The sequence below is a fragment of the Eupeodes corollae genome, chromosome 1 (assembly GCF_945859685.1).
Source record: "Eupeodes corollae chromosome 1, idEupCoro1.1, whole genome shotgun sequence".
In the NCBI taxonomy this organism is placed as follows: Eukaryota; Metazoa; Arthropoda; class Insecta; order Diptera; family Syrphidae; genus Eupeodes; species Eupeodes corollae.
In genome coordinates this window covers 163,849,161-163,876,626 of record NC_079147.1, presented here as the reverse complement: position 1 = coordinate 163,876,626, position 27,466 = coordinate 163,849,161, and the positions used below count along the sequence as shown (strand labels likewise).

General features: G+C 34.7%; 3 protein-coding genes across 4 annotated transcripts in view; 1 reads left to right on the top strand and 2 right to left on the bottom strand.

Moving 5' to 3' along the window:
* The first annotated feature begins 1,303 nt into the window (after positions 1 to 1,303).
* Positions 1,304 to 7,535, top strand: LOC129943190 (uncharacterized). Its single transcript, XM_056052474.1, has one exon. It carries the CDS (start codon positions 1,515 to 1,517, stop codon positions 6,990 to 6,992), a length of 5,478 nt encoding a protein of 1,825 aa, XP_055908449.1. The 5' UTR covers positions 1,304 to 1,514; the 3' UTR covers positions 6,993 to 7,535.
* A 2,229-nt stretch (positions 7,536 to 9,764) lies between these two features.
* On the bottom strand, positions 9,765 to 10,226 carry LOC129946592 (uncharacterized). The gene has a single exon (XM_056056845.1). The coding sequence runs from the start codon at positions 10,224 to 10,226 to the stop codon at positions 9,765 to 9,767; it is 462 nt and encodes a 153-aa protein (XP_055912820.1).
* Positions 10,227 to 18,144: 7,918 nt separating this feature from the next.
* Positions 18,145 to 27,466, bottom strand: part of LOC129954203 (transmembrane and coiled-coil domains protein 2) — a 104,745-nt gene continuing 95,423 nt past the window's right edge. For both annotated transcript variants that reach the window (XM_056067947.1, XM_056067948.1), the window contains exons 8-13: positions 26,729 to 26,921; positions 26,549 to 26,669; positions 26,385 to 26,489; positions 26,201 to 26,314; positions 25,964 to 26,139; positions 18,145 to 19,411 (exon numbers count right to left, since the gene is read on the bottom strand). In XM_056067947.1, coding sequence (XP_055923922.1) covers positions 19,285 to 19,411; positions 25,964 to 26,139; positions 26,201 to 26,314; positions 26,385 to 26,489; positions 26,549 to 26,669; positions 26,729 to 26,921 — 836 coding nt within the window. In that variant the 3' untranslated portion in view covers positions 18,145 to 19,284. The remainder of the gene's footprint in view (positions 19,412 to 25,963; positions 26,140 to 26,200; positions 26,315 to 26,384; positions 26,490 to 26,548; positions 26,670 to 26,728; positions 26,922 to 27,466) is intronic.

The following is a 27,466-nucleotide window of genomic DNA, read 5'->3' as shown; positions in this document are numbered from 1 at the left end:
ATATCTTTTCAAACTTTTGAGATATTGGCTTTAAAATAATTTTGTTTTATAAGAAATATTGTTTTTAACATTCAGTCAAATATTGAGAAAAATCAAATTGACAGTTTTTTAACAACAAATAAATACTTAAAAACGCATTACTAAAAGTTTGTAAAAATTGATTTTCAAATTAATTTTATTTTATAGAAAATATTGTTTTTATAAAAATCTAACAGTCAGTTTTTTTCATAAAAATTAAAATCTACACAAAATAGTACTGAAAATTTTTAAAAAATAGTTTTCGGTACGATATCTCATGAATAATAGAAAACATTGACTTAAAATTAATTTCATTTCCAATTTGTACTTGTTTATATAAGAAATAAAAACTTTTAAGAAATGCTTCTAAAATTGGAAATTTTATAACGACTAAAAATCAGGATTATTATTTAAAAAAGTACCTGTGAACTTTCTATGATATAAGTGTCAATTCTGTTTAATTTGATGGTTTTTCTTGTTTATTTCTATTATTTATTTCATATTCTTTTTGTTAATTTAATTTCAATTTTGTGTCAGTGCCGTCGTTGGAATGATGCAGTAATGGGAGTAATAAATAAAATTAATAAAATTAATGTGATTTAATACAAAACATTGAATAAAGACATCCCTGAAGAAGTAAGGAACACTTACGAAACGTTGGGAAAGAATGAAATAAGTTTTTTATTTGCATTCCAAAAACAAAAAGACCAAACACGCCTAACAAAATATCTTATAGACTAAGTGTTCAGGTTATTAAACACGTCTTTGCTGTTTCGATTCCTCCCGGTCCGAAAAGCAGAGCTAGCTCATTATATATCAACGTGTTCTATGTGCCATGTGCAATGTGCTAGTATAATAACTCAAACTCACCCCATTCGCTTATAAACCACCACCGCCATCGCAACAGACACTTGGTTATATATTTTTTGATTATTAAAATTAATTTTAAGTCAGAATTACACATTGTGTCATCCTTTTGAAAATAAAAGTGAATATCTATTTATCCAAATAAAAAGCTTAAATCAAACATTGGTCCATTCGGCCGGATAAAGCAAAGAAAAAGAAAGAAAGAAGAATTTGTGGAGGTGCTTAAGCGTACATTGGGCACAATCATCGCCATGACAAAGACACGGCAATCTGTTGAATCGTAATGGTAAAATTCATTATCTTCAAGCATCGAATTCTTCACCAGTCGCATCAAGTCATCTTCAAGTCACCATCGAATTTTATTTCAAGTCATCATCGAACTTAATTTCTTCACCAGTCGCATCAAGTCATCCTCGTCGTCAGAAATTTCATCGTCATCGTTGCAGCCATCATAAATTTTTTGGATTTGTACAGGTACATTTGCAATTTTTTATCATTTGCTTGAATTTTTTTTGTGAAGTACATACCTACATAGATTAAATATATTTCATTGAAATTAAAAACCATAAAGTATTTTAGTATATGAAAACTCGGTGCTCTCATAGATATAAAGGGTAAAAAAAGGATATATGTATGTGAATATAATTGGTAAAATTGGTACGTTATATTCATATACATATATATGGTGTGGGGTATATATAAACGGTAAAATTGGTACGTTTTATATACATAACGGTAAAAATTGGTACGCTTGGGTGGTGAGCGGTTTTGCTTTATTCAGTAATAATTTTTCACATGGTTTTATAATTTCATTTGAAATGAGTTTGGGGGTTTTGATTTTGGCATGCGACGCGCTTGTCGATTTTCATGCTTCGTTTAAAGAAAAGCCTGTCAAAGGTCTTCGAAATTCGGCCTTAGAAGCCTATCGTTTAGAACTTCAAGCACTTTGGCTTGAGGTTAAAAAATCTTATGCCGAATTTATATGTGAGGCGGCCACTGATGATGATCTCAAGGCGTCAATCCTTGAGGTAAAGGCCAAATACAAGAGTTCATCGGATACTTATATCGAGTTTCTGAGCGACATTTTAGAGGCAACGCAAGAAGAGAAAAATAAAATTGATACGAAAAGTAAAACAGAAGATAAAAGTGAGAGTGTCGCATTAAGACACAATATGCACCTTCCACCGTGCGAAACGGAAATATTCAGCGGAAATTTTCTAAAATGGCCAGCATTTAGGGACATGTTTACGGCACTTTACATCCGACACGCAAAGTTAAGTCCCGTTCAAAAACTTTTTCACTTGCGTGCTCGGACAAAGGATCATGCCTTAAGCATAGTCTCTAAATTTGAGATTACAGATGATAATTTCGAGGCTGCGTGGGCAGCTCTCAAAGAATACTATGAAAACAAAAGAGTTTTAGTGAATAATCATCTAAGTGTTTTGCTGGGTCAGTCACGCATAACGGTTGAATCGGCAGCTGCATTAAAGGAATTGCAGAGCAATATTAATGAAGCGATTATAGCTTTAGGTTCGTATAGTATAGAGGTGAAAAAGTGGGATGCACTGATAACCTACGTGTGTGCGACTCGTCTTCCGCCACAAACTTTATCCCTTTGGGAAGAATCCCTTGAAAATCCAATGGAAATTCAATCATGGGAAAAAATGAACAGCTTTCTCACAAATAGGTACAGGGTTCTAGATAACGTTTCGGATATGCACAAAGAAAATAAATTATCAAAAGTTTCGGTTTCTAAACAGCAGCCTACAGGTACTATTCCTCGTGTTCGTACTCATCACGCTCAAGTGAATTCGCAATGTAAGGTTTGCAAAGGGGCTCATGCACTACGTGTTTGCCCAGATTTTTTGAAAATGAGCGTTTCTCAAAGGAGAAACACCATTAGAAAATTTAAATACTGCTACAATTGTTTAGCTTTTAATCACTTGGCACCAGCTTGCCAAAGTGAGAGTACGTGCTTTCACTGTAAAGGGAAGCATCACTCGCTCCTGCATTTTGACAAAGTTTCTCCGGGGAGTTTTACTCCAAATGTACAGTCCACTCAATCAACTTCAGCTCCAAGTCAAAATGTCCAACAATCATTCGTTAATACTAACTCCGGTGTTCAGTATACTGTACCAAGGGACAGTTTAAAAGCTCAGTTTTCAAATACAGAGGAAAACGCTAGTGTTTCTGCCAAAGTATTCTTTGCAAAAACTCAACACGTAGCTCTTTTAGCTACAGCAATAATTCGAATTCATCAAAATCAAACTGATTTTGAGTGGCGGGCGCTTATTGATCCGGGTTCGGAAATCTCATTTATTTCCGAAGAAGTTCAAAGAAGCTTGAAGTTGCCCGTTCGATCGGTGAGAGCAACGGTTGCAGGCGTTAATTCTTCGGTAACGGCAACTTCATCCAAAATGTGTTCCTTCACTCTGAGATCGAAATTCGATAAACAATTTTCACTTTTCGCTCAGGCACTTGTCCTCAAAACGGTTGCAGACAGTTTGCCTTCCATATCCGTAGAGTTGGAAAATGCTCAAACATTGTTCGACTTTCCCTTAGCTGATCCGTGTTTCAATCAATGTGCCAAGATTGATGTATTGATTGGTGCAGATTTATATCCGTTTATTATTCGCGATGGATTAAAACCCAATGTGTTTCAGAGTATTATGGCTCAAAACACAGTTTTCGGATGGGTATTGCTTGGCCCGTTAAAAAAATCCAGCTCTCAATATAATTCTCAGTGTTCTCGATCTTTGTCTTTTTACAATGAAATATCGTTGGATGAGGAGATCCAAAAATTTTGGCAGATTGAAGAGCTTCCACAAAACCAAATGTTAACAGCCGCAGAACAATACTGTGAGAATCTTTTTGAAGAAACCACGTACAGAGATAAGACGGGTCGGTATGTGGTAAGACTACCGTTCAAGGACGATTCTCTTCACAATACAAGGTTAGGGAATTCACATGAAATTACAAAACGACAATTTCTTAGAAATGAAAAGAGGCTTTTATTTAACCCTACATTAAAAAATGAGTATGATTCGGTGTTGTCGGAATATATTGACTTGGGGCATATGAAGCCAAGTGATTCGGCGGATACATTTGTTGAAAAGGGGGCATCATATGTTATGCCACATCATGCAGTTATAAAACCGGAAAGCCTGACAACAAAGGTTCGCGTTGTTTTCAACGCATCGCTTGCCTCTTCAAACGGGAAGAGCTTAAACGACATTTTATATCCAGGTCCGGCACTCCAAACAGATATTACGCTCTTAATGTTAAATTGGCAGCTTTATAAGTTCGTTTTCAACAGTGATGTCGAGAAAATGTATCGGCAGATAAAAATATACCCTGATCAAACTCCTTTTCAAAAAATTTTGTTTCGCGAAAATCCGAAAGATCCTCTTACCGTTTTCGAAATGTTGACGCTCACATTTGGCGTTTCGTGTTCGCCATATTTAGCAATTCGTTCATTGCACCAGTTAGCCAGAGAAGTAGAAAAATCTCATCCATTAGCTGCTAATATTCTTCTTCGTGAACTGTTTGTTGACGATGTCCTATCGGGAGCCCATGATATTCCCACGGCGTTAAAGGCACAGTCAGAATTAATTACGGTTTTACAATCAGCTGGTTTTAATTTACGGAAGTGGACCTCAAATAGGAAAGAGTTGCTGAGATCGCTACCCAAAAGTTCGCTTCTTAACGAAGATTTCTTAAACATCGATGATAAAAGTTCTGTGAAAATGCTTGGCATAAAATGGAAAGCTACTTTAGATACATTTTCATTTTCGGTTCAATCAGTTCCACAGTCAAATCCTATCACGAAACGTTCAGTGCTATCAGTGATTGCTAAATTGTATGATCCCATAGGGTGGTTGGCCCCTATTGTGATCACTGCAAAAATACTAATGCAGCAAATTTGGAAGGATAAGACTGAGTGGGATAGTGGACTTTTTCCTGACACTGAACAGAGGTGGAAAGTATTTGTGGCAAGTTTACCAGAAATTGCAAAGATACGTATCCCACGATGGGTGGAATACACTCCGCAAGCTGTTTCACAGCTACACGGATTCTGTGACGCTTCGGAAAAAGCCTATGCGGCATGTATTTACTTACGGGTGCAACACCGTGATATGGTGACCTCCCATCTTTTGTGGGCGAAATCAAAGGTATCGCCAGTAAATACTATATCGTTACCCAGGTTGGAGTTGCAAGGTGCAGTTCTTTTATCCAAAATGATAAATTTACTGTCAAAGTCTCTTCAAATTCAAAATATTTCATCAGTCAATTTGTGGACAGATTCCACAATCGTATTAGCCTGGCTTCAAAAACCACCTAGTACATGGAAAACATTTGTGGCCAATAGAACGGCAGAAATTTTAAAAAATACAGTGGCAACGGAGTGGTCGCATGTAATTTCGTGCGAAAATCCAGCTGATCTAGCCTCAAGAGGAGTATCCCCTGTTGATTTAAAAGATAGTTCTTTATGGTGGAATGGTCCCCACTGGTTGTTGAAACCTCAATTAATATGGCCACGATCGAAGCGTGAACCAGTTGACGAGTCAATTTTAGAATTGAAAAAGGTACAGTTATTCAATAACCAAGTTGTACAGGATTTTGAAGAAGATTTAGCAAAGTTTTCCAACTGGCACAAGGTTTTATGTGTAGTCGCCTATATTGAGAGATTTTATCACTCCTTTATTAAGCGTGGAAATAAAAAGTACTCATCGCCGGAACTTTCGTATGAGGAAAGTAATTTAGCCAAACAGACGTTAATAGTACTCACACAAAAAAAATATTTTCAGAAAGAATATTGCGATTTGGTACAAGGAAAACAATTAGCTTCAAAAAGTTGGTTAGGGAAGTTCAATCCCATTATTGATGACAAGGGTGTCATGCGTGCAAATGGTAGATTAGCTTTGTCAACTTTGTCGTATAACGAAAAATTCCCGATACTTCTTCCGTCAAAATGTCTCTTCGTTCAGCTGTATGTACAATATGTACATGAGCTTTCACTACATGGTGAAATTCAGCTCATGATGCGCATGATAAGATCCGAATATTGGATACCCAAAATTAAGAACCTTGTTAAAAAATGTATTATAAAATGCCCAGTATGTATTCGATACAAAAAACACGTTCAAACCCAATTGATGGGTGCATTACCCGAAGAAAGAACGGTAATAGGTCGACCTTTTACAAATACGGGAGTGGATTTTGCCGGTCCATTTCTTATTAAGACGTATTATGGTCGAAAATGCCGTTTTGACAAAGGGTACGTATGTATCTTTGTTTGTTTCGCTACCCGTGCTATACACTTAGAACTTGTTAGTGATTTAACAACCCAAGCATTCCTTGCGTCATTTATGCGGTTTATTTCTCGTCGAGGAACTCCAGAACAAATGTTTTCAGACCATGGCACTAACTTCGTGGGTGCTTCTAAAGTGCTTTTATCTGACTTCCACAAATCACTTGTACATAGTCCTACCGCAGCCGCTCACAACTTTTCGAAGGTAAAATGGAATTTTATTCCTCCCGGTTCACCTCATATGGGTGGGTTGTGGGAAGCGGGAGTCAAAAGTTTTAAAAGACATTTTCGAAAATTAGCGGGTAATGAAAAATTCACCTTTGAAGAATTCACCACTTTACTCGCTCGAATTGAGTGTACTTTAAATTCACGACCATTGTCACCGATGTCTGAAAACGTGTCAGATATTGTTCCTCTGACTCCTGGTCATTTCCTCACCGGAGGAATGTTAATAGGTTTGCCAGAACCATCTTATATAGATCAATCACTAAGTATCATGAATCGGTGGAGAAAATTGCAAATTCTGCATCATCAATTAAGCGCTCGTTGGAAAGAAGAATATTTGAAAGAGCTCCATAAGCGTTATAAATGGAAATATCCTGAAAGAAATATTCAAATCGATGATCTCGTTATCATTCGTAGTGAGAATTTGCCACCCAACGAGTGGCGCCTTGGGAGAGTCATCAATGTGCACGCCGGACATGATAACAAAATTCGGGTCGCGGAAGTTCGAACCGAAAAGGGAATCGTCACTCGTTCGATTGCCAAACTTTGTATCCTTCTTCCTCAGAAGTAAAATGAAATCGTTTGTTATTTTCCTTTCGCCTTATGATTTGAGTATTATTGAAACATTCGTGAAAGGGGATAAAGGGGAATTGCTTATCACTCATTTAAAAAAAAAAAAAAAATAATAATAATTATAAACCCGAGTTTTTGTACATAGATACTTACATTATTTATGATAACTAATTATTAAGTATGAATATTCAAGCACATGAATAAAATTTTGTATCTCGTACCTTTAAATTTTGCTAAATTAAATCATGTAAAAATTATACCTATGTATCATTAAAATTTGAATTATATTTTTCACAATTTCATTTGAATCAAATTAATTGTTCTGAAGTGGTGGTGGTTTAAGATTTGTTAACTTTGCAAACAAGGTTGCAAGGTGGGCGCTAATGTTCAGGTTATTAAACACGTCTTTGCTGTTTCGATTCCTCCCGGTCCGAAAAGCAGAGCTAGCTCATTATATATCAACGTGTTCTATGTGCCATGTGCAATGTGCTAGTATAATAACTCAAACTCACCCCATTCGCTTATAAACCACCACCGCCATCGCAACAGACACTTGGTTATATATTTTTTGATTATTAAAATTAATTTTAAGTCAGAATTACACATTGTGTCATCCTTTTGAAAATAAAAGTGAATATCTATTTATCCAAATAAAAAGCTTAAATCAAACACTAAGGATCTCGTTAACAAAAGTAGATTTTGAAATCAAACTATTTCATTATAACATGCAAAATATTATTATAATTTAACTGATAACATTTTAAAAAAACGTTAAAACCTACAAACCTTTTAAGCAAGACAATTCGACAGACGGGATGAGAAGTTATCAGTGTGGGCCGCATCCCAGCCCCTTTGTTTAAATTTGACAAGGAAACTTTTTACACAAACAGCAAAAGACCATCGGTTTTATTGTTTGAATACAAACAATGGACTCTTAGGCGCCAGTTATAGCTATCATTTAAATCTATTGGTAAATATGTTTGAATCGATATTTGACGGTATTTCAATTTGGTTAGCAATGAAACTTATATACCGATCGATCGGAAACCACACAAAGAATTTTTTTTGAGACAAAAACATTTAGTTGCACATTCATTTTTCTCTAAACATGTATTTTCCTATTTTCCGGACGGAAATTAATTTTCTTGAGCAGCTGATATTTTTATGTTCAAAAGTAAAACGAATCGTTAAACTGATTTGTGTTCCAATTTCACACAATTCCAATGACAGATTTATGTTAGTAAAAAATTGTTAGTTGCTTTCGATCAGGACAAATTTTTCAATGACAGAGGTTTTGAATGATAGCTATAAACGACCTGTCAAAAAAAAATTCAATGTTTGTTTTCAATTATGAATAGCTATCAGTAAAATCCATCACTAAAATTTTAGTTTTTGAACATGTTACACACTTATTTCTAGCAAAAGATTGATACAATAAGATCAATCCTATGTTGAAGTATTTTTTTTAGAAACAATGCATTTAAAGTTTTATTTAATTTATAATGATGAAATTTCATTTTACTGAGTAGCTGACTGCCAAAAGCCAACAAAAATTCCATTTCGTTTATTGTTGGTGTTCCAATTTTTTACTATTCCGTTCACATCATTAAAAAGAGGCTGGGATGCGACCCACACTGATAACTTCCCAACCCGTCTGTCGATTTATCTTGCTTAAAAGTTTAGAGGTTTTCTTGTTGGGTTAAAAAAGTTGTCAGTTGAATTATTCTTAAAAATTTTTAAATTATTAACAATGTTTTTCATATAAAGAAATAGTTTAGTTTGAAAATCTAGTTTTGTTAAATAGATTTTTAGTGGAAATTTTTGTTTACCAATTTTAGTAGCATTTCTTAAATTTTTACAAATTGGATGAATAAAATTAATTTAAGATGACCGAACATCAATTTTTTAGATTTTATTTTTTTTATGAAAAATCTGACTGTTGGATTTTTATAAAAAAAAAAACAACTGAATATCGAAAACATTATTTTCTGTGAAATAAACAATGAAACTAACAAATTGATTTTTCTCAAAATTTTACGAGATGTTAAAAACTGTATTTTTCGTGGCACAAAATTGTTTTGGAGGTAAAATCATTTCGTATTCGTAAAATTTTCGAGTCGACACATTTATTTTCAGTTTTTTTATTTATAAAAAAACCGTTAATTGGAGTTTTTTTCGGAAAAAAAAAATGCTTTTTGGTATCATGTTATAATATATTATATAAAACTTAATTCCAGCCTCTAGCGTTTTTGGTTCTTGAGATATTAAGGGTTTATTAAAACGGCTATTCCAGAGAGTCCAATTTATAAATAAGAAGTAATTTAATTCAACATACATTAAACAAGATATTAATTGTTCAAGAAATTTTGATTGAATAAATTCAAAACTGATAAATATCGAATTTCAATATTGTTCTATATTAAAACTATAAAAATATCACAAGTGTACTATATATATGCTAACACCCCTTAAGTAAAGCCTCCATCGTTCTCAGTAAGACCAGCCAGGAGTCTGAATTTTGTTTGTTTAATATTCTGTAATGGTTTCGTAAGAATGTCTGCAACCATTTCTTCAGTTGGACAGTAAATGAATTTAACTCCTTTAGATTCGTTAATGTCACGAAGAAAATAGTACTTCACATCTAAATGTTTAGTTCGAGGATTTATCTTCCCTGAATCCAGACGTTTTAAACAACTTTGATTTTCTTCGAATATTGTAACATCTTCTAAATCAACTTGTCTTAAAATAAAGTTTTCACCCAAATAAGTTTTTAAGTTGCTTCTGCTAAAGCGACAAGCTCTGCATCAGTTGATGAAAGTGCAATCAATCCTTGCTTTTTACTTGCATAACTAATTGTAGCTTCTCCGAATTTAAATAAATATACGCTTGTGAATTTTTGTCCCTTAACGTCTGAAGCCCAATCTGCATCGGCATATCCAACAAGTATTGAATTTTGATTGCATCCAACACAAAGCTGTAGCTGTTGAGTTCCTTTCAAGTACCTTAAAATGCGTTTAACTTCGTTCCAATCACGCTGAGTAGGACAGGATCCTTTTCTGCTAAGAATTGAAACAGCTGCTGCTATGTCCGGCCTAGTATTTTCTGATAAGTAAAGAAGTGAGCCAATAGCTTTTCGATAAATTTCATTGTCGTCTAAAAGCTCATCATCCGTTGTTTGGTTTTTGAAATATCCAGTATCCAAAGGTATTTTGGATGTCTTCGCATCTGACATATTGAAAGTACCAAGTATTTTCTTTATGTTTTTTCTTGGTGCATATAATACTTCCCATTTCTCTTTTCAATTTGAATTCCAAGATACAACTTCAAATTTCCCATGTCAGTAATTTCAAAATGTTTTCTTATTTCTGTAATTGTCTGTAAAATTAAATTCTGTTCTTTTGAAATAACCAGGATATCATCAACATAAACAAGTATATATATAATTTGGTCACCTTTGCCTTTTATATACAAACAACTATCAGCTTTACCCCTTCTGAATCCAAAGTTAATTAGGATCAAATTTATCTTTTGATTCCAACATCTCGCTGATTGTTTGAGACCATATATATGTAATTTTCTTTTCGGCTTTGTACATAGTCTGGGGGTTGTTTCAAATAAATTTCATTTTCTAGGTTACCATTTAAGAATGCAGTTTTAACATCTATGTGTTGTATTGTCATGTTATTCATTGATGCAGTCGCTAAAAGTGTTCGAAGAGTCGTCTACTGCACCACTGGGGCAAACACCTGGTCGTAGTCCTGACCATATTTCTGTGAGAAACCTTTCGTCACAAGTCTTGCCTTATACCTTTTTGATTCATCAGCTTATGTATTGATCTTGAATATCCATTTACAGTTTATAGCCTTTCTACCTTTCGGTAATCCCATCAAATCCCAAGCATTTTTTTCTTGCATAGCCTGCAGTTCTTCCTCCATGGCACATACCCATTTCGCACTGTCAGAACTTTCCAATGCTTCCTTATAAGTTGTGTTGTGGGTTCATCCGGGTAAGCGTTTTATAGATATATCTTTTAGGAGGTACGCCTTTGTTGGTTCTTGTTGATTTTCTAACATTATCTTTAGAATCAATGCCATCTTCTTCAGAATAGTAAGTACTTCCATCTTCTGATAACTGTTCTTCAAAATCAACATTGTTTTCATCTTCAACAATTTAAGTTGTCGTTTCCTTGTTTCTTGCTGGTAAAAAGATTAATTTAAAAAGTAGAATCATCTTCAAATTTTGTCACATCGGGTAATTTTTTCAAGCCGGCATTCATTTCTTCATTAAACTTGACATCTCTGGGGCTGTTAACTGCTGCTTAATACCATTACTATTAAGATAATCTTTCAACTCGGTTCTTAGTATTTTTTATTGGTAAAATAATTTTCGGTTTGTTGTAAAAACTCTACTATTTTCTCAACAGTTTGACTCTTTTCTTTCAAAAAATAAACAGTACAGTACCTACTGTAGTCGTCAATCATTGTTAGGAAATATTTGTTCCCATTTGGAGTTATTTCTCTCATAGGTCCACATACATCTGCGTGAACAAGATCCAAGACCTTATCAGATCTGTTTGTGGCTTGCTTTGGAAATTCTGGTGTTATCATTTTGCCTCTCAAACAGAAATCACAATGATCAATACAAAAACATTTAAAGAGTTCAACTCCAGAAATGAAATTCTTTTGTATCGCATCTTTTATCGACCTTAAATCTCGTATGAACACATTCCTTTTCAATGTGTGTTACCCTCTTTGCATACAAATCTTCATTAAGCCTATAAAGATTTTTCTTCGTTCTTGCATCTTATTTGGGCAGTTCTTTTTTAAATGTCCGGTTCTTCCACAAGAATAGCATTTAAACTTGAAGTTTTGAGTCTTCAATGCAGCATCTTCCAATGGTCCCTTCGATGGTTTGTCACTTTTATTCTTATATTCTTGAATCAGCTTTTCTTTAACTAATTCGAGTGTTATGCATCAGTTGCGAATCTTCCACTGCAAGTGGCACGAGCTTGTGGTACAAGCTTTCCCTTCTTTCAAGTTCAAACTAACAAGATCAGGATTAGGTGCTGCATCAGCAATAACTTTCCAAAGATCTTCTTTGATTAATAACAGCTCCATCCTGTATTTCCATGTTTGATAGTTGTTGTTGTTCAGCTTCTTGAAAATCGATATTCCTTCTTCCATCTTGAAATTTTTTTGTATCTGTTATAATTTCCTGAATTAATTCCTTAAATTATAATTGTTGGGGTTCTTGGCCCATAACCTGTTGGAACGGCTATTCCAGGAAGTCCAATTTATAAATAAGAAGTAATTTAATTCAACATAAATTAAATAAGATATTTATTGTTCAAGAAAATATGATCGAATAAATTCAAAACTGAAAAATATCGAACTTCAATATTGTTCGATATTAAAACTATAAAAATATCACAAGTGTTTTCATAAAAAAGTATATATGTATATGCAAATAGTGAACTATATAATATGCTAACAGGGTTAACCAAAATGTTCAACTTTTTTTTAAATGCTATGGTAAAAAACACACATACGCAATTTTCTTGAGAGCCCTTTCTTCCTTTTTATCTGTATAACAAAATTCGTTTGAAGTCGTTTGGTTCTTGAGCTATGGACGACGAAAAAAACGTCGCGAACGTACGGACATACGGACGTAGGAACGTACGAACATACATACACACGCACGCACAGAAATCTTTCTAAAAATCTTTATTTCGACTCTAGGGACCTTGAAACGTCGAGAAATGTCAAAATTTTCAATTTGACAAATCGGTCCCATTACAATAGTTTCCTATGGGATGTTAAAAATTTTACTGATGAAAGCAACAGTAAAAAATTGTCTGAGGCGCGAAACTCGATGTTATGATCGAAAGAAAACAATATGAACATTTACTGATTGCTGTTCCAAATTTTACTTATAGCTATTACCCTATTATGGTTGGCGAATTGAAAGTTCGAAATGAGATATTTTTATTAGCGAACTAACACATTCGGCATACCAAGGTTGGCGAACTTTACAATTCGAGTTCGAAATTCAGTGCTACTATAAAAAAAAAACAACAGGCATTAATAAACGTCAACTCATGAAATTTCAAAAAAAAACTGGTGTTTTCATTAATTGATAATTTTCATATTTAATAAAATTATAAAACAAACCAAAATGATAAGAAACATAGAGAAAACGAAGATTACAAAAAAAAGTTAGAATGCTTCGATTTCGCAAGTATATTTGAGGCAACTCTTCGAACTCCCTAATCATCTATAACTAGAACAAATATTTTGTACCTACTGGAAGTTATTTTAATTCTAATTAATTCCTTAAGTTTCAGATCATATTTTCGACTGAATAAGGAAGCGTTTGTATTCGTATTAAACAAGTTGGAAGGCCAATTTAAAAATGCAAGCACCTCCTTAATCCCTGCTATTCTAAAATTAGCTTCTGCCCTTAGATTTTTTGCTAGTGGGAGTTATCAGAACAGCGTAGGAATAGATTTTGACATAGGCCTGTCACAATCCTCGGTTTTCTTAGTATTAAAAGAAGTTGTGTGCAATTGAAGACAAATTATGTCCAACCTGGATCAGTCTCAACGTGTCATCCGATGAGAAACAAAACGCACGGAACTACTCTTTTTAACGGCCTAGTTACCAGAGCTAAAAGGATGTGTTGAAGGAACCGTTGCTCGGAATGAGTTGCGTCCTCAGTATCTTAGCAGAGGATATTACAGTTTAATGAAATGATAGTGAGTTTTTTCCTCGAGAGTAGTTTGGTTTGGATTTTAGTGCAAGTTTTCAAGGCGTGTGACCATAAAATGTGTATTCGATATGTTGACTTAAGATATCCTGGATCAACCCATGATTCCTTTGTATGGAACTCCAGTAATCTTAAGTCAGTTCTTGAATCGTGGTACCAAAAAGGAGAACTTTCAATGTTCCTTGGTAGTATTTATATTTTTATTTCGTCGTTCAATAGTTTTTCTTTTTCATCGCTAGTAGGTGGCCCAAGTGAGATGGGGGTTGTAGCAAATTGGTCCCAATATTCCTTTTGGCTTTTTTTGAAGAACCAAACTCTCCAATACCTCTCGCTACATTCGGGTTCCATTACATCACTTTCGACTAAGTTTTCGTACTGATTTTTATTAGTTTTCTTGCAGCTCACACAGGTAAATTTTCCCAAAAATATGGCCAAAATTATTTTTTGTGTTTATTCAATTTATTATTGCATGATTATATCAAAATAAGATAATTTTCATAAAATTCACCATTTTACACGAAAATTCATAAAAAAGAAGCAAAAAATAAAAAAAAGTAGTTTTTTTTCATTACCCCATAGGGTTTCTTTCGTTTGACATTTAATAATACAATATTTATACATTTAATAGATTGAAAAAAACAGTTGAACAGTAGTCGTTATTATAAATAAATAAATAATGTAGGCATAGATAACAATTATATACATAAATAAGCATGAGTGTGAGTTTGAATGTGTGTATATCATTCAATGACTTATGAGACTGTAAATAAGTCTGCTTGCTCGATCTCTGGTTCTATTAGAAACTGAAGTACTTCAGAGGGAAATGAATTTTTCATTTTAGGATTTAGTTTTCTCAAACCACTTATTAATGGGTCAGAAGAGACCAAGAGATTATGAAACACATCTTCCATATTTTGCTGCCTCGGAAATTTTCTTGAGAAACTTTCTCGAAAACGCTTTATATCTTTGTTTCGTGATTCTTGGGCTTCTTCACCGAGCTGTCCAATTGGAAGAATAGCTTCCGATATAATTTCAGGGCTGTGTATTAAAATTGTATGTACACTTGTGTGCATATTATACCATGGGTACAGTTGAACAAACATATTTGCTGTATCAATACAATACTCCTTAAATCGACCAACTTGTATTGGATATCCACTGGATATTGTTAACAAAACTACCCTAAATCGACTTATAATGTTTTCATTTATGCCTGTTATATCCGAAGAAGTAACTGCATCATGGAAAAATCGACGGGCAGTGTTGCCATCGTTCGTACTTCCATAACCTGGTTTTGGTTTGTCCACTAACAGTCCCATTCGGCTTCTGAATGCTTCTTGAATCCTTTTCTTGTTTTCTTCGACCTTTCTCTTGTTTTCTTCACCACGAGCTTGCCATTGTCCTATAGGCAGTTTATAGGAGACATGGATTAAACATTCAAAAAACCTTATCCAAGCATGCAAGGAGGATAACCCAAACCTCAGCTTTGACTTGTCTTGAATTTGCTTGTTCAATACCAAATCTATTCTATTGAAATCTTTTGATGTTAGACCACAAAGATAACACCTTTGATTTGAAGAGGTTTCAGTTATAGCATTACAGACCTTACCGTCTATCATTGTAAGAAGCATTGTATGCTTTACTTTAATACTTCCACTAATATGATCTATTAGAGTCTCAGTTAAGAGAGATATTCTCTTACAGTTACATCTGTTGTTTCGTGGACGAATTGAAGTCGTATTGGTCTGCAGAACCTTGTGGATGATGGGCGAGGATTTTGCCACAGTATAACTTTACTATATGACTCTGGGTCACCTGACACTAGCTGGATAGGAACAAAAGATGTTAAGAAAATATTAGCATCTGAAATGTTCGGATCTGAAAATTGTTGTTTGTATTCACTCATGCCTGAGCTTCCATCACAGCCCCATTTGGAAATGAGGTGAATGTTAGACATTTCATTAATATGCAATGTTTCTATTACATCTCTTATTCCTTGAAACAAACGTCGAATTGTGTGATCCAATAAACTTTGAAGAGGTGATTCTGCCACTGATTCAGTTATAACCAAGTTCTCAGGATAACATTTTTTCTTTGCTTTTAAAACAGCTGCATAGTTTGGATGCATATGGTTATTATGTTTTATTACAGAATCACTTATAAGATTGTATTGAAACTTAGTTAATTTTCCTTCAACAACTATTGAAAGTGCTTCTTCTGCTGTATATGGAATAATTTCCTGATCCATTTTCTTCAAAGCTTTTTGATATTTTTCAGCACGTGAAGGAGTTGAAAATATTATATTTTTCATTACATTTGAGGAATCAAGTTTCCCTCTTTCTCGAAGTTGCATCTGCGCAGCATAGCTTAATTCTTCGGCACTATAGTTAAAACGTAAATCTTCTGTTTTACGTCTCTTTGACCGTTCGCTTAGGTCTGAAAAATCCATTTGAGGCCGTCCAACAAGGCCATGAGCTCTGCATGAAAACGAAATTTCACATTGCAACCAATTTATATTTTGTTTCAAGAAGGTGTTGTTATTTCTTGAGGCACTCAGCCATCTTCTTCTATGTTCATATGCAAAATTCGTTAAATTTTTCTTTATTTCCTCCGAAATTTCAATATTGGTCTCGTTTTCAACCTTTGCTACCAAAAAATTAATTTTTTCTGTAATATCACGAGACGTACAGCTTCTTAAAAATTCAGAAAGCTTATTTCTTGAAAGAAAAATGAAACTTGATTGCGATCCTGTGTCAAAAAAGAAAAATCTAATTAAAAATAAAAAATCCCCGTCCCCCACATCTTTTAAAGGCAATATTTTAAAAAGTCGCAAAAACCCGCAATGTTTTAGGATTGTTTCCCATAAAGGACACATTTAACTATTTTTTAACACTATTTTTATTACAGAAAAATGCAAATCAACTTAACTTTTTAATTATTAAAGAAAAAAAAATTGTTTATTTTTACTGCTCCAACACATTATCTAAAAAAGCTTGAAAATTTACTTTGGACTTAAAATATTGCAAAAAAGTGTCATTATCTTTTTTTAACATACCACTAGCAACAGAATTCATGTTAAATTATTTTGAAAATCGCCAAAAAAAATTAAATAAAAAACAAAGCAAACTACTTCTTATAAGAAACCAAACTTGCTACTGGCCTCGTTGATTGAAAGTTTCTACTTTGAAAGCATCTACTGATTAAACAGTTACAATTTGCATCGCATGATTAATGAGGTTCAAAGCTCATGTTATTTGTAAACAAATTGGCATTAAAAAAAACAACAAATCGAAAATTTTTTGTTTGTAGTTTTGGCCATGAATTTGGGAAAATGTACCTGTGTGCAGCTGAATAAAAAGGCATTGATTCATGTTATTTTTTAAAAGAAATGAAATAAACATAGGAACTTACATTGTTTTATTTTCCGACATTTCTTTTACATAAGCTTCGACCTTTTCTCACACAATGAACGTTCGACAAATAATAACACGAATAACGTTCAAATCAACGAACATTCGATAACGACAATAGAGTGAGGACAATCTTCGAAAAATGTATGACATTTAAGTCGAACCAACGGTTCTCAATTCGCCTAAGGTAATACAAATTTCTCACACTCACACGTTTACGCATTCGGATCGAAAATGGTAATAGGGGTATATAACTGGCCCCTTATGGGGCAATGTGAAATGTGACATTTCATTCAAACGCTTAATATCGTCAACGTCAGACCATTCGGTCTATTTGATAGTTCATTGTCATACGCAACATAATAGCGGAAGCTGGTTTTTCACTGGCAACTGGTTTATTCGACAGAACACTGTTTATAAAAATACCGGTAAAATAACGAAAGGCATTAACATTGCGGCGGTGTTAGAGTGACGTAACTTTTTCGTATATAGTTTTATCGCTTATAATTTTCAAACCTCTTTTTAGATCCTGTCCAAAATACTTAAACTTCTTTTAGGGGCATCTGCCAAATATGCGAGTTATATTGAAAGTTACTTACCGAGTCGGAGGAATCCTAAGCATCTAGTAGCGTTTTTAGCATTATCGTATCTGTGATTATTTCATTAGAAGTGATCTGTGATACATATACCGAGTACAGAAAGTTGATCAGTTTTCTGGATGAAAATGCCACTCATGGATAGCGGCATCAGGGGTGGGTTAAGCTTCACTGACAGGAGACAGCATTCAGTTTTCGAAGCAATCAATTCTACACGGTTTATAATTCCCCATTGGACAATGGTGTCGATATCGGAATATGCCAAACTCTGTCAAATGCCTTTGAAATATCAAGTGCAATATAATCTTACTTTCTCCAAAACGATGTAAAGATTTGTTCCATTGTTTATATAGTTTATAAATATTTGCAATTAAAACAATGTTATTATATTTATGCAATTCTTTATTTTCTTTTTACTCGTATATTTGATTTCTGTTTTTAATGGGGGCACAAACATTTTCTTTTTTATCAATATTTTTTTTGTTTTTTATGATAAATACGGGTTTTCGTCAATTTTTCAGATAAGAAAAGATCTTAAGTTAAAGTATATGCAAATAAAATACGAAGAATGTTCGTACTCTTTTCTTTTTAATTTTATGTATATTTATGAAAACTTATTAACAAAACAATTTACGAAAACTTAATTTTGTTTTTCAACATAAAATTTGAAGATACATATCTATTGATGATTCAGTCATAATTTAAAAGGTTCGTTAACGTTAAATAAAATGAAGTACTAAAAATTAAAAAAAAAAAAACATAAATTTGATATTTTTATATTTGGAAACGTGGATTTTGTTCGTCATTTATAAATTAAAAAAGAAATAATTGAAAGGTTTATAGACATTTTTGTATTACTTTGTTATTTGAGTGCCATGAAGTGAGCGTGTAAAAATTCTTTATATCAATTTAACGAAAAAAGTAACATATACACTAACATCTATGCGCTACATTTTTACTATGCTATTTTAATATTATTTATTATTTTATCAGAAGTGAAAAATAAAAAATAAAAAAGCAATGTTACAATTATTATGTTTTTTGTTGTTTTTTTTTTATATGTATATACAAAAGAATAATACAAAAATATTTAATATCACTATTTATTTTTAATATTTCGAAATATTTGATTTATTTACATTTGTATGTATTTTATTTTGTTTTAAATTTTTTACTTTATTTGAATTGTTATTTTTATTGTTATTTAATTTATTTATTTTGTATACAATATGCGAAAGAGAGAAAGATGCATTGAGTGATGCAAGGAAAATGTGATCGATGAGAGTTTCTATTATTTGTAAGCCTAAATTTGCTTTGTTTTTGTTGTATTTTTGCAAATTATTTTATAGTAAAAAGGTAATCCATATCAAATAAAAAATACATGTATATAATGTAGGTGTACTAAGCCCTGCATAGTAGTAGTTTTCTTTTTTTTTGCTTTTTGTTTGTTAAACTTAAATTTTATTTAGGATTTTAGTTTATTTGTTTTAATGTTTTTGTTTAGGTATTCATTATTATTTTACTTAACAACCAAAGACTCTTTTAAATGTCGCACTAGACCGGATCCAATATCCTTAACGTCCGGCCATTGACGTATCACAAATATTATAAAAAATATTGAGAAGAATGTCGTTAAAACACGAACTCTGAAACGAAAAATTGAAAAAATAAATTTAAATGGCGGTTTAAATCGATAGTAGAAGAAGAAATTTATAAATTTCGGTTTTTTTTTGAGAATATTTATTATCAAAAACATATATTTTGAATAAAATATTAGTTTTCCTTACACATCTGTCACTGTTTTAAATTTCCCCCACTTAAATTATACTAATTTCGTTATAATTGTGAATTTAACAGGATTCTACAACTTGACGAATGTTTTAGTTCTGGTCCCGCAGTGGTTCACCTAGTAGGCCAAAAGTCGGAAATTCATGGTCAAAGTTGTTTACTTTTTTTGGATTTGAATGAACAAGGTACGTGATTTTAAGATAATTTACAGTGTGAAATTAGCTGGAATTTTATTTTAAAACCGTTATTCAATGGGTGAGCTCATCACTTTTTGTGTTCTTTGTATCACTTTCAGGTTTGATTAACTTCTGTGTCTCTTATTTTCCCCTTATGATTACATTACACACTTCTCAGCATATAAATGTACAGAATAGAGAACACAGCATCTTTAGCGACTAGACTATTTAAGGTGATAACAACACAAGACGGTCCCTCATCTGTCCACGCTCACTGACGCTTGATTTCGGTGATCATTTCATTCATTTTTATTAATTTAATCTTAAACCTATCTTAGGAATTAAGAAAGAGTAAGAGGTCTTCTTGGAGAAACTTTTGTGGTAAAATAGAAAATATTTCAGAAGCCTCAAGACTCAGTCAAGACTCAGGAAAATTCTCTCAATAAGTACAACAATACCCAGTGCTTTAAAGACAGAAGCAGGCACGTGGACTATCACAGATGAAGAATCTCGTAATCTATTATTAGACACCCACTTTCCAGGTAGCTCTAACATAATCAATGACTTAACATCAGAGTCTCAAGCTTCTACAAGTGATTTAGTTAATCTAATAACGCGGAAAAAACTGCAAGGGGCCTTAGACAGCTTTGAACCATATAAATCTTCAGGACCAGACGGAATCATTCCGGCCGAACTACAAAAATGCTCAGACCTGATCATTCCACCATTGGAAATCATTCTGACAAGCTGTTTAAGGTTGAGATATATTCTCAAAGCCTGCAGAATGACAAAAGTAGTCTTCATTTCTAAAGCAGAGAAACCCTCCCACGTTAACCCTAAAGATTTACGACCAATCAGCCTATCATCCTTCCTTCTTAAAACCTTTGAAAGATTGATTAGATTTACATAAGACATAACTAAAACCATGTCTCATTTCCAAAGCTCAACATGCTTGCTCTAAGGGAAAATCAGTAGAATCAGCACTTCATTCGCTGGTACGTATTATTGAATATTCCCTCGAATCCAAAGGATATAACCTAGCAGCGTTCCTAGTTCCTAGATATTGAAGGAGCTTTCAACAACGTCAGTTACCAGGCGATCACAACAGCAATGGATAAGCTGATATTAGAGAAATCACTCATAGATCTTATAAGTCTTATGCTCAAAAGCACGACAATAACTCCTAGTAAGAGAAGTTTTACTACCACCAGATCGGTGAATCGAGGCACCCCCCAAGGTGGGGTCCTTTCGCCTCTTTTATGGAACATGGTAGTAAACGACCTACTAACATCATTAGAAGCAGAGGGTTTCAGGATGATTGCCTATACTGACGACGTTGCAATATCTGTATCTGGGAAACACCAACAAATTCTCTCGGAACTCCTACAAAATGCCTTAAATAGGCTAACAAAATGTGCTAAGCAATGTGGCTTGGACGTCAATCCACACAAAACAGAACTAATACTCTTTTCGAGAAGGTATAAAATTCCCCAGATTAGCCCACCCAAGATTAAAGGAATACCATTAAGCTTTTCCGACCAAGCTAAATATTTAGGCCTCATTTTAGACAAAAAACTAAATTGGAAGGCAAATATTGATGAAAGAAAACATTAGCGGAACTGCCAATCTATCCTGTACCAGACCGCATCTCTATCTAAAAAGAGGAATGCCTCTGGTGGAATGAAGCTGCTCAAGCGTGCACTTTTCAAATACTCGTCGTTCGGATAGAACACCCCGAAAATTAAATTGTTAGTCGAAGACATAGCTCTTGCAATGTGACCTCGAACGAGTTTCATCACGAAATTGTCTATTCTTTTGATTCGAGCCCCGTTGTATAGGACATCGTTGGAATAATAGTGCACGTAAGAACACTCGGCTGTTCGATATAAGCCGGTACAGCGTCGTAAACACTGCCGCTCGAACACCCGAAACTTCTCCATCTGGGAAGGGGCAACGTTGAACCACGCAGGACAACCATAAACGATCATCGGCCGTATGAGGGCCATGTAGCAAATTACCTTCACTCTGGGGTCAAGCCGACTGCTGTAAAACAGCCGTTTCGTCAGAGCGAAGGCTCCTCTGGCCCTGGTCAGAGCAGCATTTATATGTCTGTCGAAATATAAATATTGATCTAACCAGATACCGAGGTACTTCACTACACTTTTGCTCGCTAATGGCTGCCCGTGAAGATCAACGATGACAATCTTGCGCCAATTCTTACACGTATCCCTCGTGGCCCTAGCCAACGGAGTCCGGAACAGAATTGTCTCCGACTTCTGGACATTTATTTTCAGTCGTCGCAATATCGCTGAATCTCGTCGAAATCACGCTGCAAGAGAATTCTAATAACCTCAACCTTTCGGGCCGTTCTGTACGCAATTAGATCGTCGGCGTACTTAATTGCCTTTGTAAGACTACCTATCAGATCGCTGGTGTAAATGCTGAAGAGAATCGGCGAATTCACCGCTCCCTGTTCAAGACCATTTTTAATTGAGAATGTTGTGGTAGAAGTTACATTGCCACTTTTGACAACAAACTTTCTACCATTAAGCATATCATAAAGTATATACAACAATGGCTTGCTTATGCCAAGCCTGCTCAGTTTTAGGTAAAGACCCTCTAACCATACGGTGTCAAAGGCCTTTTCCAAATCAACCAGAACAGCACCTGTGCATTGTTGTTTTGATTTATTCCATTGGATATCAGAAACGAGTTTAGACGGAGCATGAATAGTGTCATGACCCGCCTTGAACCCGAACTGTTTATCCGGAATTATTTTGTTATCCGCAACCCACTTAGTCAGAGCCCTATTGATGATTTTATCGAAAACTTTGCTGATGCTCGCAAGAAGACTTATCGACCAAAGATTTGACGGGTTGGAGTTGTCCTTTCCCTTTTTCGAGAGAGGAGGAGAGGATGAACCACAGCGGTCTTCCAATGCACTGGATACTATGCATTATTCAGTGCATTGTTGAAGAGTGTGGTTTAAATGTCAATTGCTTCCATCGGTAAATGTCAAAAGTATAACGTTGGATAAACCATCGACCTGCTAACTTTTTGTTTTTTATTGAGTTGAAGATGAGCTGAAGTTCAATCTTCGTCACTAACAAGGGACTTGCTCCTGTTTGCTCGGCGATTATGGCATTTGCCAAGGAATCGTCATTGAACCGCATGAAACCGCGGTTCTCAGATCGCCATTGTGTTATAGCATTTCGAAGGTAAAAGTGATTAAGTAGGGCTCTGTTTTCCAGGTCGTGGTTGGGGCGAATGCTAACATTCACCTTGTACACTTGCTGGAAAGCAGCTCCCACCACCTCCACTTTTTTCTTCAGATCTTCAATTATATAAAAGTCATCGTCAAAGATGGCTTCTTCTGGATCTATTTGCGCTGTCTTGAGTACGTCTCTGTTCTCTCCAGTTCTTTAGAGTTTCACACACGGAAGGTCATTATCGTTCTTTTTCATGAATATCTTGTTGATTTAAGGGGACATCGGTGATCGATGGGAACCGAAGCTTTATAAGTGACTAGGCAGTTGCCTCTTTCCCCTTATAAAAGACAATTTTTTAATTAGGTTATTTCATTACCTATTTGGGTATATAACTCTTTTTTGCTAAAATGTCGAAAATTACGCTTTGTTTCAACAGAGAAATTTAATTTGTATATAATTTTAGAGCCAAGTTTAATTATTAAATGTCGTGATTTATGTAATGTTTGGCGTGACTTGCAGAAGGTAGGGGATGCTACCAAGTAAAAAGAAACGTTTACGCCTTTATTAAAATCCACAACTTGGAACAATCTAATGATATAGAAAAAAAGATCAACAGCCTGTGTAAGTCGTTTTTAAAAAGATGGCACAAGGTTTCAGCAATGACTGTTATTTCTTAACTAAGAATGAAGATTGGCTAAACGCCAATGAAGATTTCAGGCCCAAACATAATGATCCATTTTCCAGTTGAACTTAACAAGGTAGATCAAAAAAAAAGCTCATCCTGACAAAAAGGAGACGCATTGCAAATATTGCTGCAACTGATTCGGATATAGCTTCTACTTTACAAAATTGTAAGGCAACACATAAAAAAGCACTTAACGTCAGTGATGCTCTGGCAATATTGGTTGAAGCTAAACTTTCCTAAAAGCAGTACTATATCACTCGAAGTGTCGTTAATTAGAGGATGGATCAGGATGTATTCCCATCGTATGGAAAGGTGCTTAAGGCAAAGAAAGAATGTTATCTGAATACGAAGGAAATGAAAATATGTGATTCATCAGCTGAAATTTCTCTTCAAGGTCTTTTAGACCACACTGCAAAACGTATTGTTGAATCGCTTGGAGAGGGCAATAGTAATCTTGAAGGAGGATCGTGCAATTTAACGCTAATTGGAAAGTGGGGTTTTGATGGCAATAGTGGACAGTCCGAGTACAAGCAGCGAATAGAGGGGAAACTTAGCGATAGTGACATGTTCATTACGTCATATGTCCTCCTTTTTAAGAAGAATAATGTCGAACCGAAGCCTGTAAAGACGATCAGGAGGTCGTAGTAGAACCGCAGTCTATGTTGAGAATATGGAAAGACCACTTCTCAAAATAATATAAGGGCGATGACGAACCGAAATCCGCTGTAATGGAGATAGGATCACTCAACCTAGGCGACGCAGATCAACAATTCCACCTACCCGACCACGACGAAGTGAAGATAGTTATATCTAAACTGAAGTAAAACAAAGCTGCTAGAGCTGACGGCATCGCTGCCGAAATATTTAAAGCAGCAGGCGATGACTAGGTAGGGAGAATGCACAAACTCATCAGCAAAATATGGTCGGAAGAAAGCATGCCCGATGAGTGGAATCTCAGTATAAATTGCCCGATACATAAGAAAGGCGACCCTCTAAATTGCGCCAACTACAGAGGCATCAGTCTCCTTAAGATTGCATATTAGATCCTCTCTGCCGTATTATGTGAACGTTTGAAGCCGTTCGTCAACAACCTGATAGGATCTTATCAGTGTGGCTTCAGACCAGAAAAGTCCACTATCGACCAAATATTCACACTACGGCAGATCTTGGAAAAACCCCAGGAGCTTCATATCGATACCCACCATCTCTTTATCGATTTTGAAACCGCGTATGACAGCATTCATAGGGAAGAGCTCTACCGAGCAATGTCTAGTTTTGGCATCCCTGTCAAACTTATCCGTTTGTGCAGAATGACGATGGAGAATGCACGCTGCTCACACATTTGATGTCAAAAAAGGTTTTAGACAAGGCGATGCACCGTCATGCGACTTTTTAATATTGTTCTGGAAAGAATTGTGCAAAACTAAACTGTCAACACTAGAAGCACAATCTTCCAAAGGTCCATCCAACTATTTGGGTACGCAGATGATATTGACATAATTGGAAGATCAAAGCATGATGTAAGTGGAGCGTTTTTGAGCATTGCAACGGAATCGAAGAAAATGGGTTTAGTGTTAAATGAGGGCAAGACTGTCATTAAAAAAGACATTGAAAAACGACGTGTTGGTTAAAACGTCACCATGGATAGCTATAACTTTGAGGTAGTTAAGGACTTTGCCTACCTAGGCACCGCTATTAACACAGACAACGACACCAGTGCTGAAATCAAACGAAGAATAACTCTTGCAAATCGCTGCTTCTTTGGACTTAGAAGGCAATTGAGAAAGTCCTCTCTAGGGCATCTAAAATCCCCATCTATTTGGTGGACTCTGTCAAAAAAAGATGAGAGCGTCTTAGGATGCTTCGAGAGAAAAATTCTTCGGTTGATTTTTGGTCCAACGGCTTAGATGGCTAGGTCATCAACCCTCCAGCCCTGAAGGTATTCGAATCCAATCCCGAGGGACGGCGCAGTAGAGGAAGACCGCGACTCAGGTGGGTGAAGACCTTAAGAAGACCAACTTGGCGTGCGAAACTGGAGACAGCTAGCTAGGGACTGTGTTAGCTGGAGACGCATGTTAGTTGAGGTCTAGGTTCACCTCGGACTGTAGCGCCACCTTAAGTAAGTAAGTAATCGAGTATATTATTTAATCTGTTTGGATGCTAAAAACTATTTAAATAGATTTAAGTTAACAACGGCTTTGTATTTAATTTTCTTCTTTTTGTACTCAACGTAGCACATATAATATTGTATAAGATGCATTTAAAATATCTAAATACTTCTTTTACTAGATGTTTTTTGAAAAATATTCTAATTCAAAAAATAAAACAATATAAACTTACCTCGTTTTTAGAAATGGCATTATAATGCCAGCAGCTGTTGCAACTAATAGTAAAACTACTTGCAATACAGTTAAAACTACATTAACTAATTTAACAACAAGGGCACGGGCATTCGAATTGTCAATTCCTTCAACAGTGACATATTGTTGTTGCGATAAGTGTTCCATTTTAGAAATCTGTTTAAAATAATCACTTATATGATTTATTTGATATATAATTTTTAAAATTTTCATTTACTCTTGTTTGGCAATTTTCTAAAACTTCGTTAACATCTCTCAGTCTCTCGTCACTTTGATATTGTACCTTTTCCTCCATATCGGCTATAGTTTGTTTGAGATTTTCAATTTCATTCTAAAATACAGAAATAAAAAACATTGTTTAGAAAAAATTCCTTCGAATAATTATTTGAAAATCATTTTACTTGGTGCAATTCGGTCAGATCATTGATTTGTTCTTCTAAGCCTTCAGCACGATATCGTTCACTTTCCAACGTTGCTGTCAAATTGTTAAACTCTTTTTGTGTATTCTAAAAAAAAAAAAAAGGTACATAAAATGGTATGATGGTAAAAAAAAACTGAAAATTACCTCTAGCCTTTCGACTCTTTCTTTGAGCTTTTCAAGCTCATCATTCCTTTCTTGTAGTTGTGTAAGAATAGTTTTATAAATAACATTATATTGGCTGGCTCCTGATTGGCTTTTTCCAGAACTACATAAAATTGATTAAAATGTCATATAATATTAACTTTCTTGAAGCTTAAAACTTACCCAGCTGGAATACTTTCGCTCGTAACACTACTGCATTCGCTTCCGTTGTCACTATTGAATTTCCCACTACCTGCTCCGCCTGTATTACCAGATCCCGTTGATTGGGCAGGAATATTACTTGCATTGTTGGGCGTTGATATGCCATAAACATCTGATGAATTCACTGGCATGTTAAGAGCATTTAGTTCAGCTTCTACACATACAAATTTAATAAATATACAGAAATGAAAATAATTTTAATTTTGAAAGCAATGAAATAAAAAATTATTTTTTCAACATTTTGCTTAAAAAAATTGCACCACGCTGCATTTCCAAGTTACTAATCAGGAAAACCATTAATTAATGTATTTTTACTTCATCATTTCAGTGACAAAGATACCACCTTAGCTAGGCTGGAAACAACCACCTTGGCCCTTTCCCTGGAAAACCTCTTGAGAGAATCGTCGCTAAAGCGGAAAGGCAAAGGATCCGCCAAATTATTGGAAGCGATGTTAACGCTCATCACACGGTATGGGGAAGTACGAATATCAACGACAGAGGTGAGCCTCTTTTCGATTATATTCTTGGTACTAACCTCTTACTAAGTACCGTTGAAAATGAAACAACCTTCATAACTAAAACTCGACAAGAAGTCTTAGACATAACTCTTGTCTCAGATACTATACACCATATGATCTTGGACTGGAAAGTATCCAAAGAACACTCGTTCTCTGATAACCCGAGTCCATTGACTTTTCG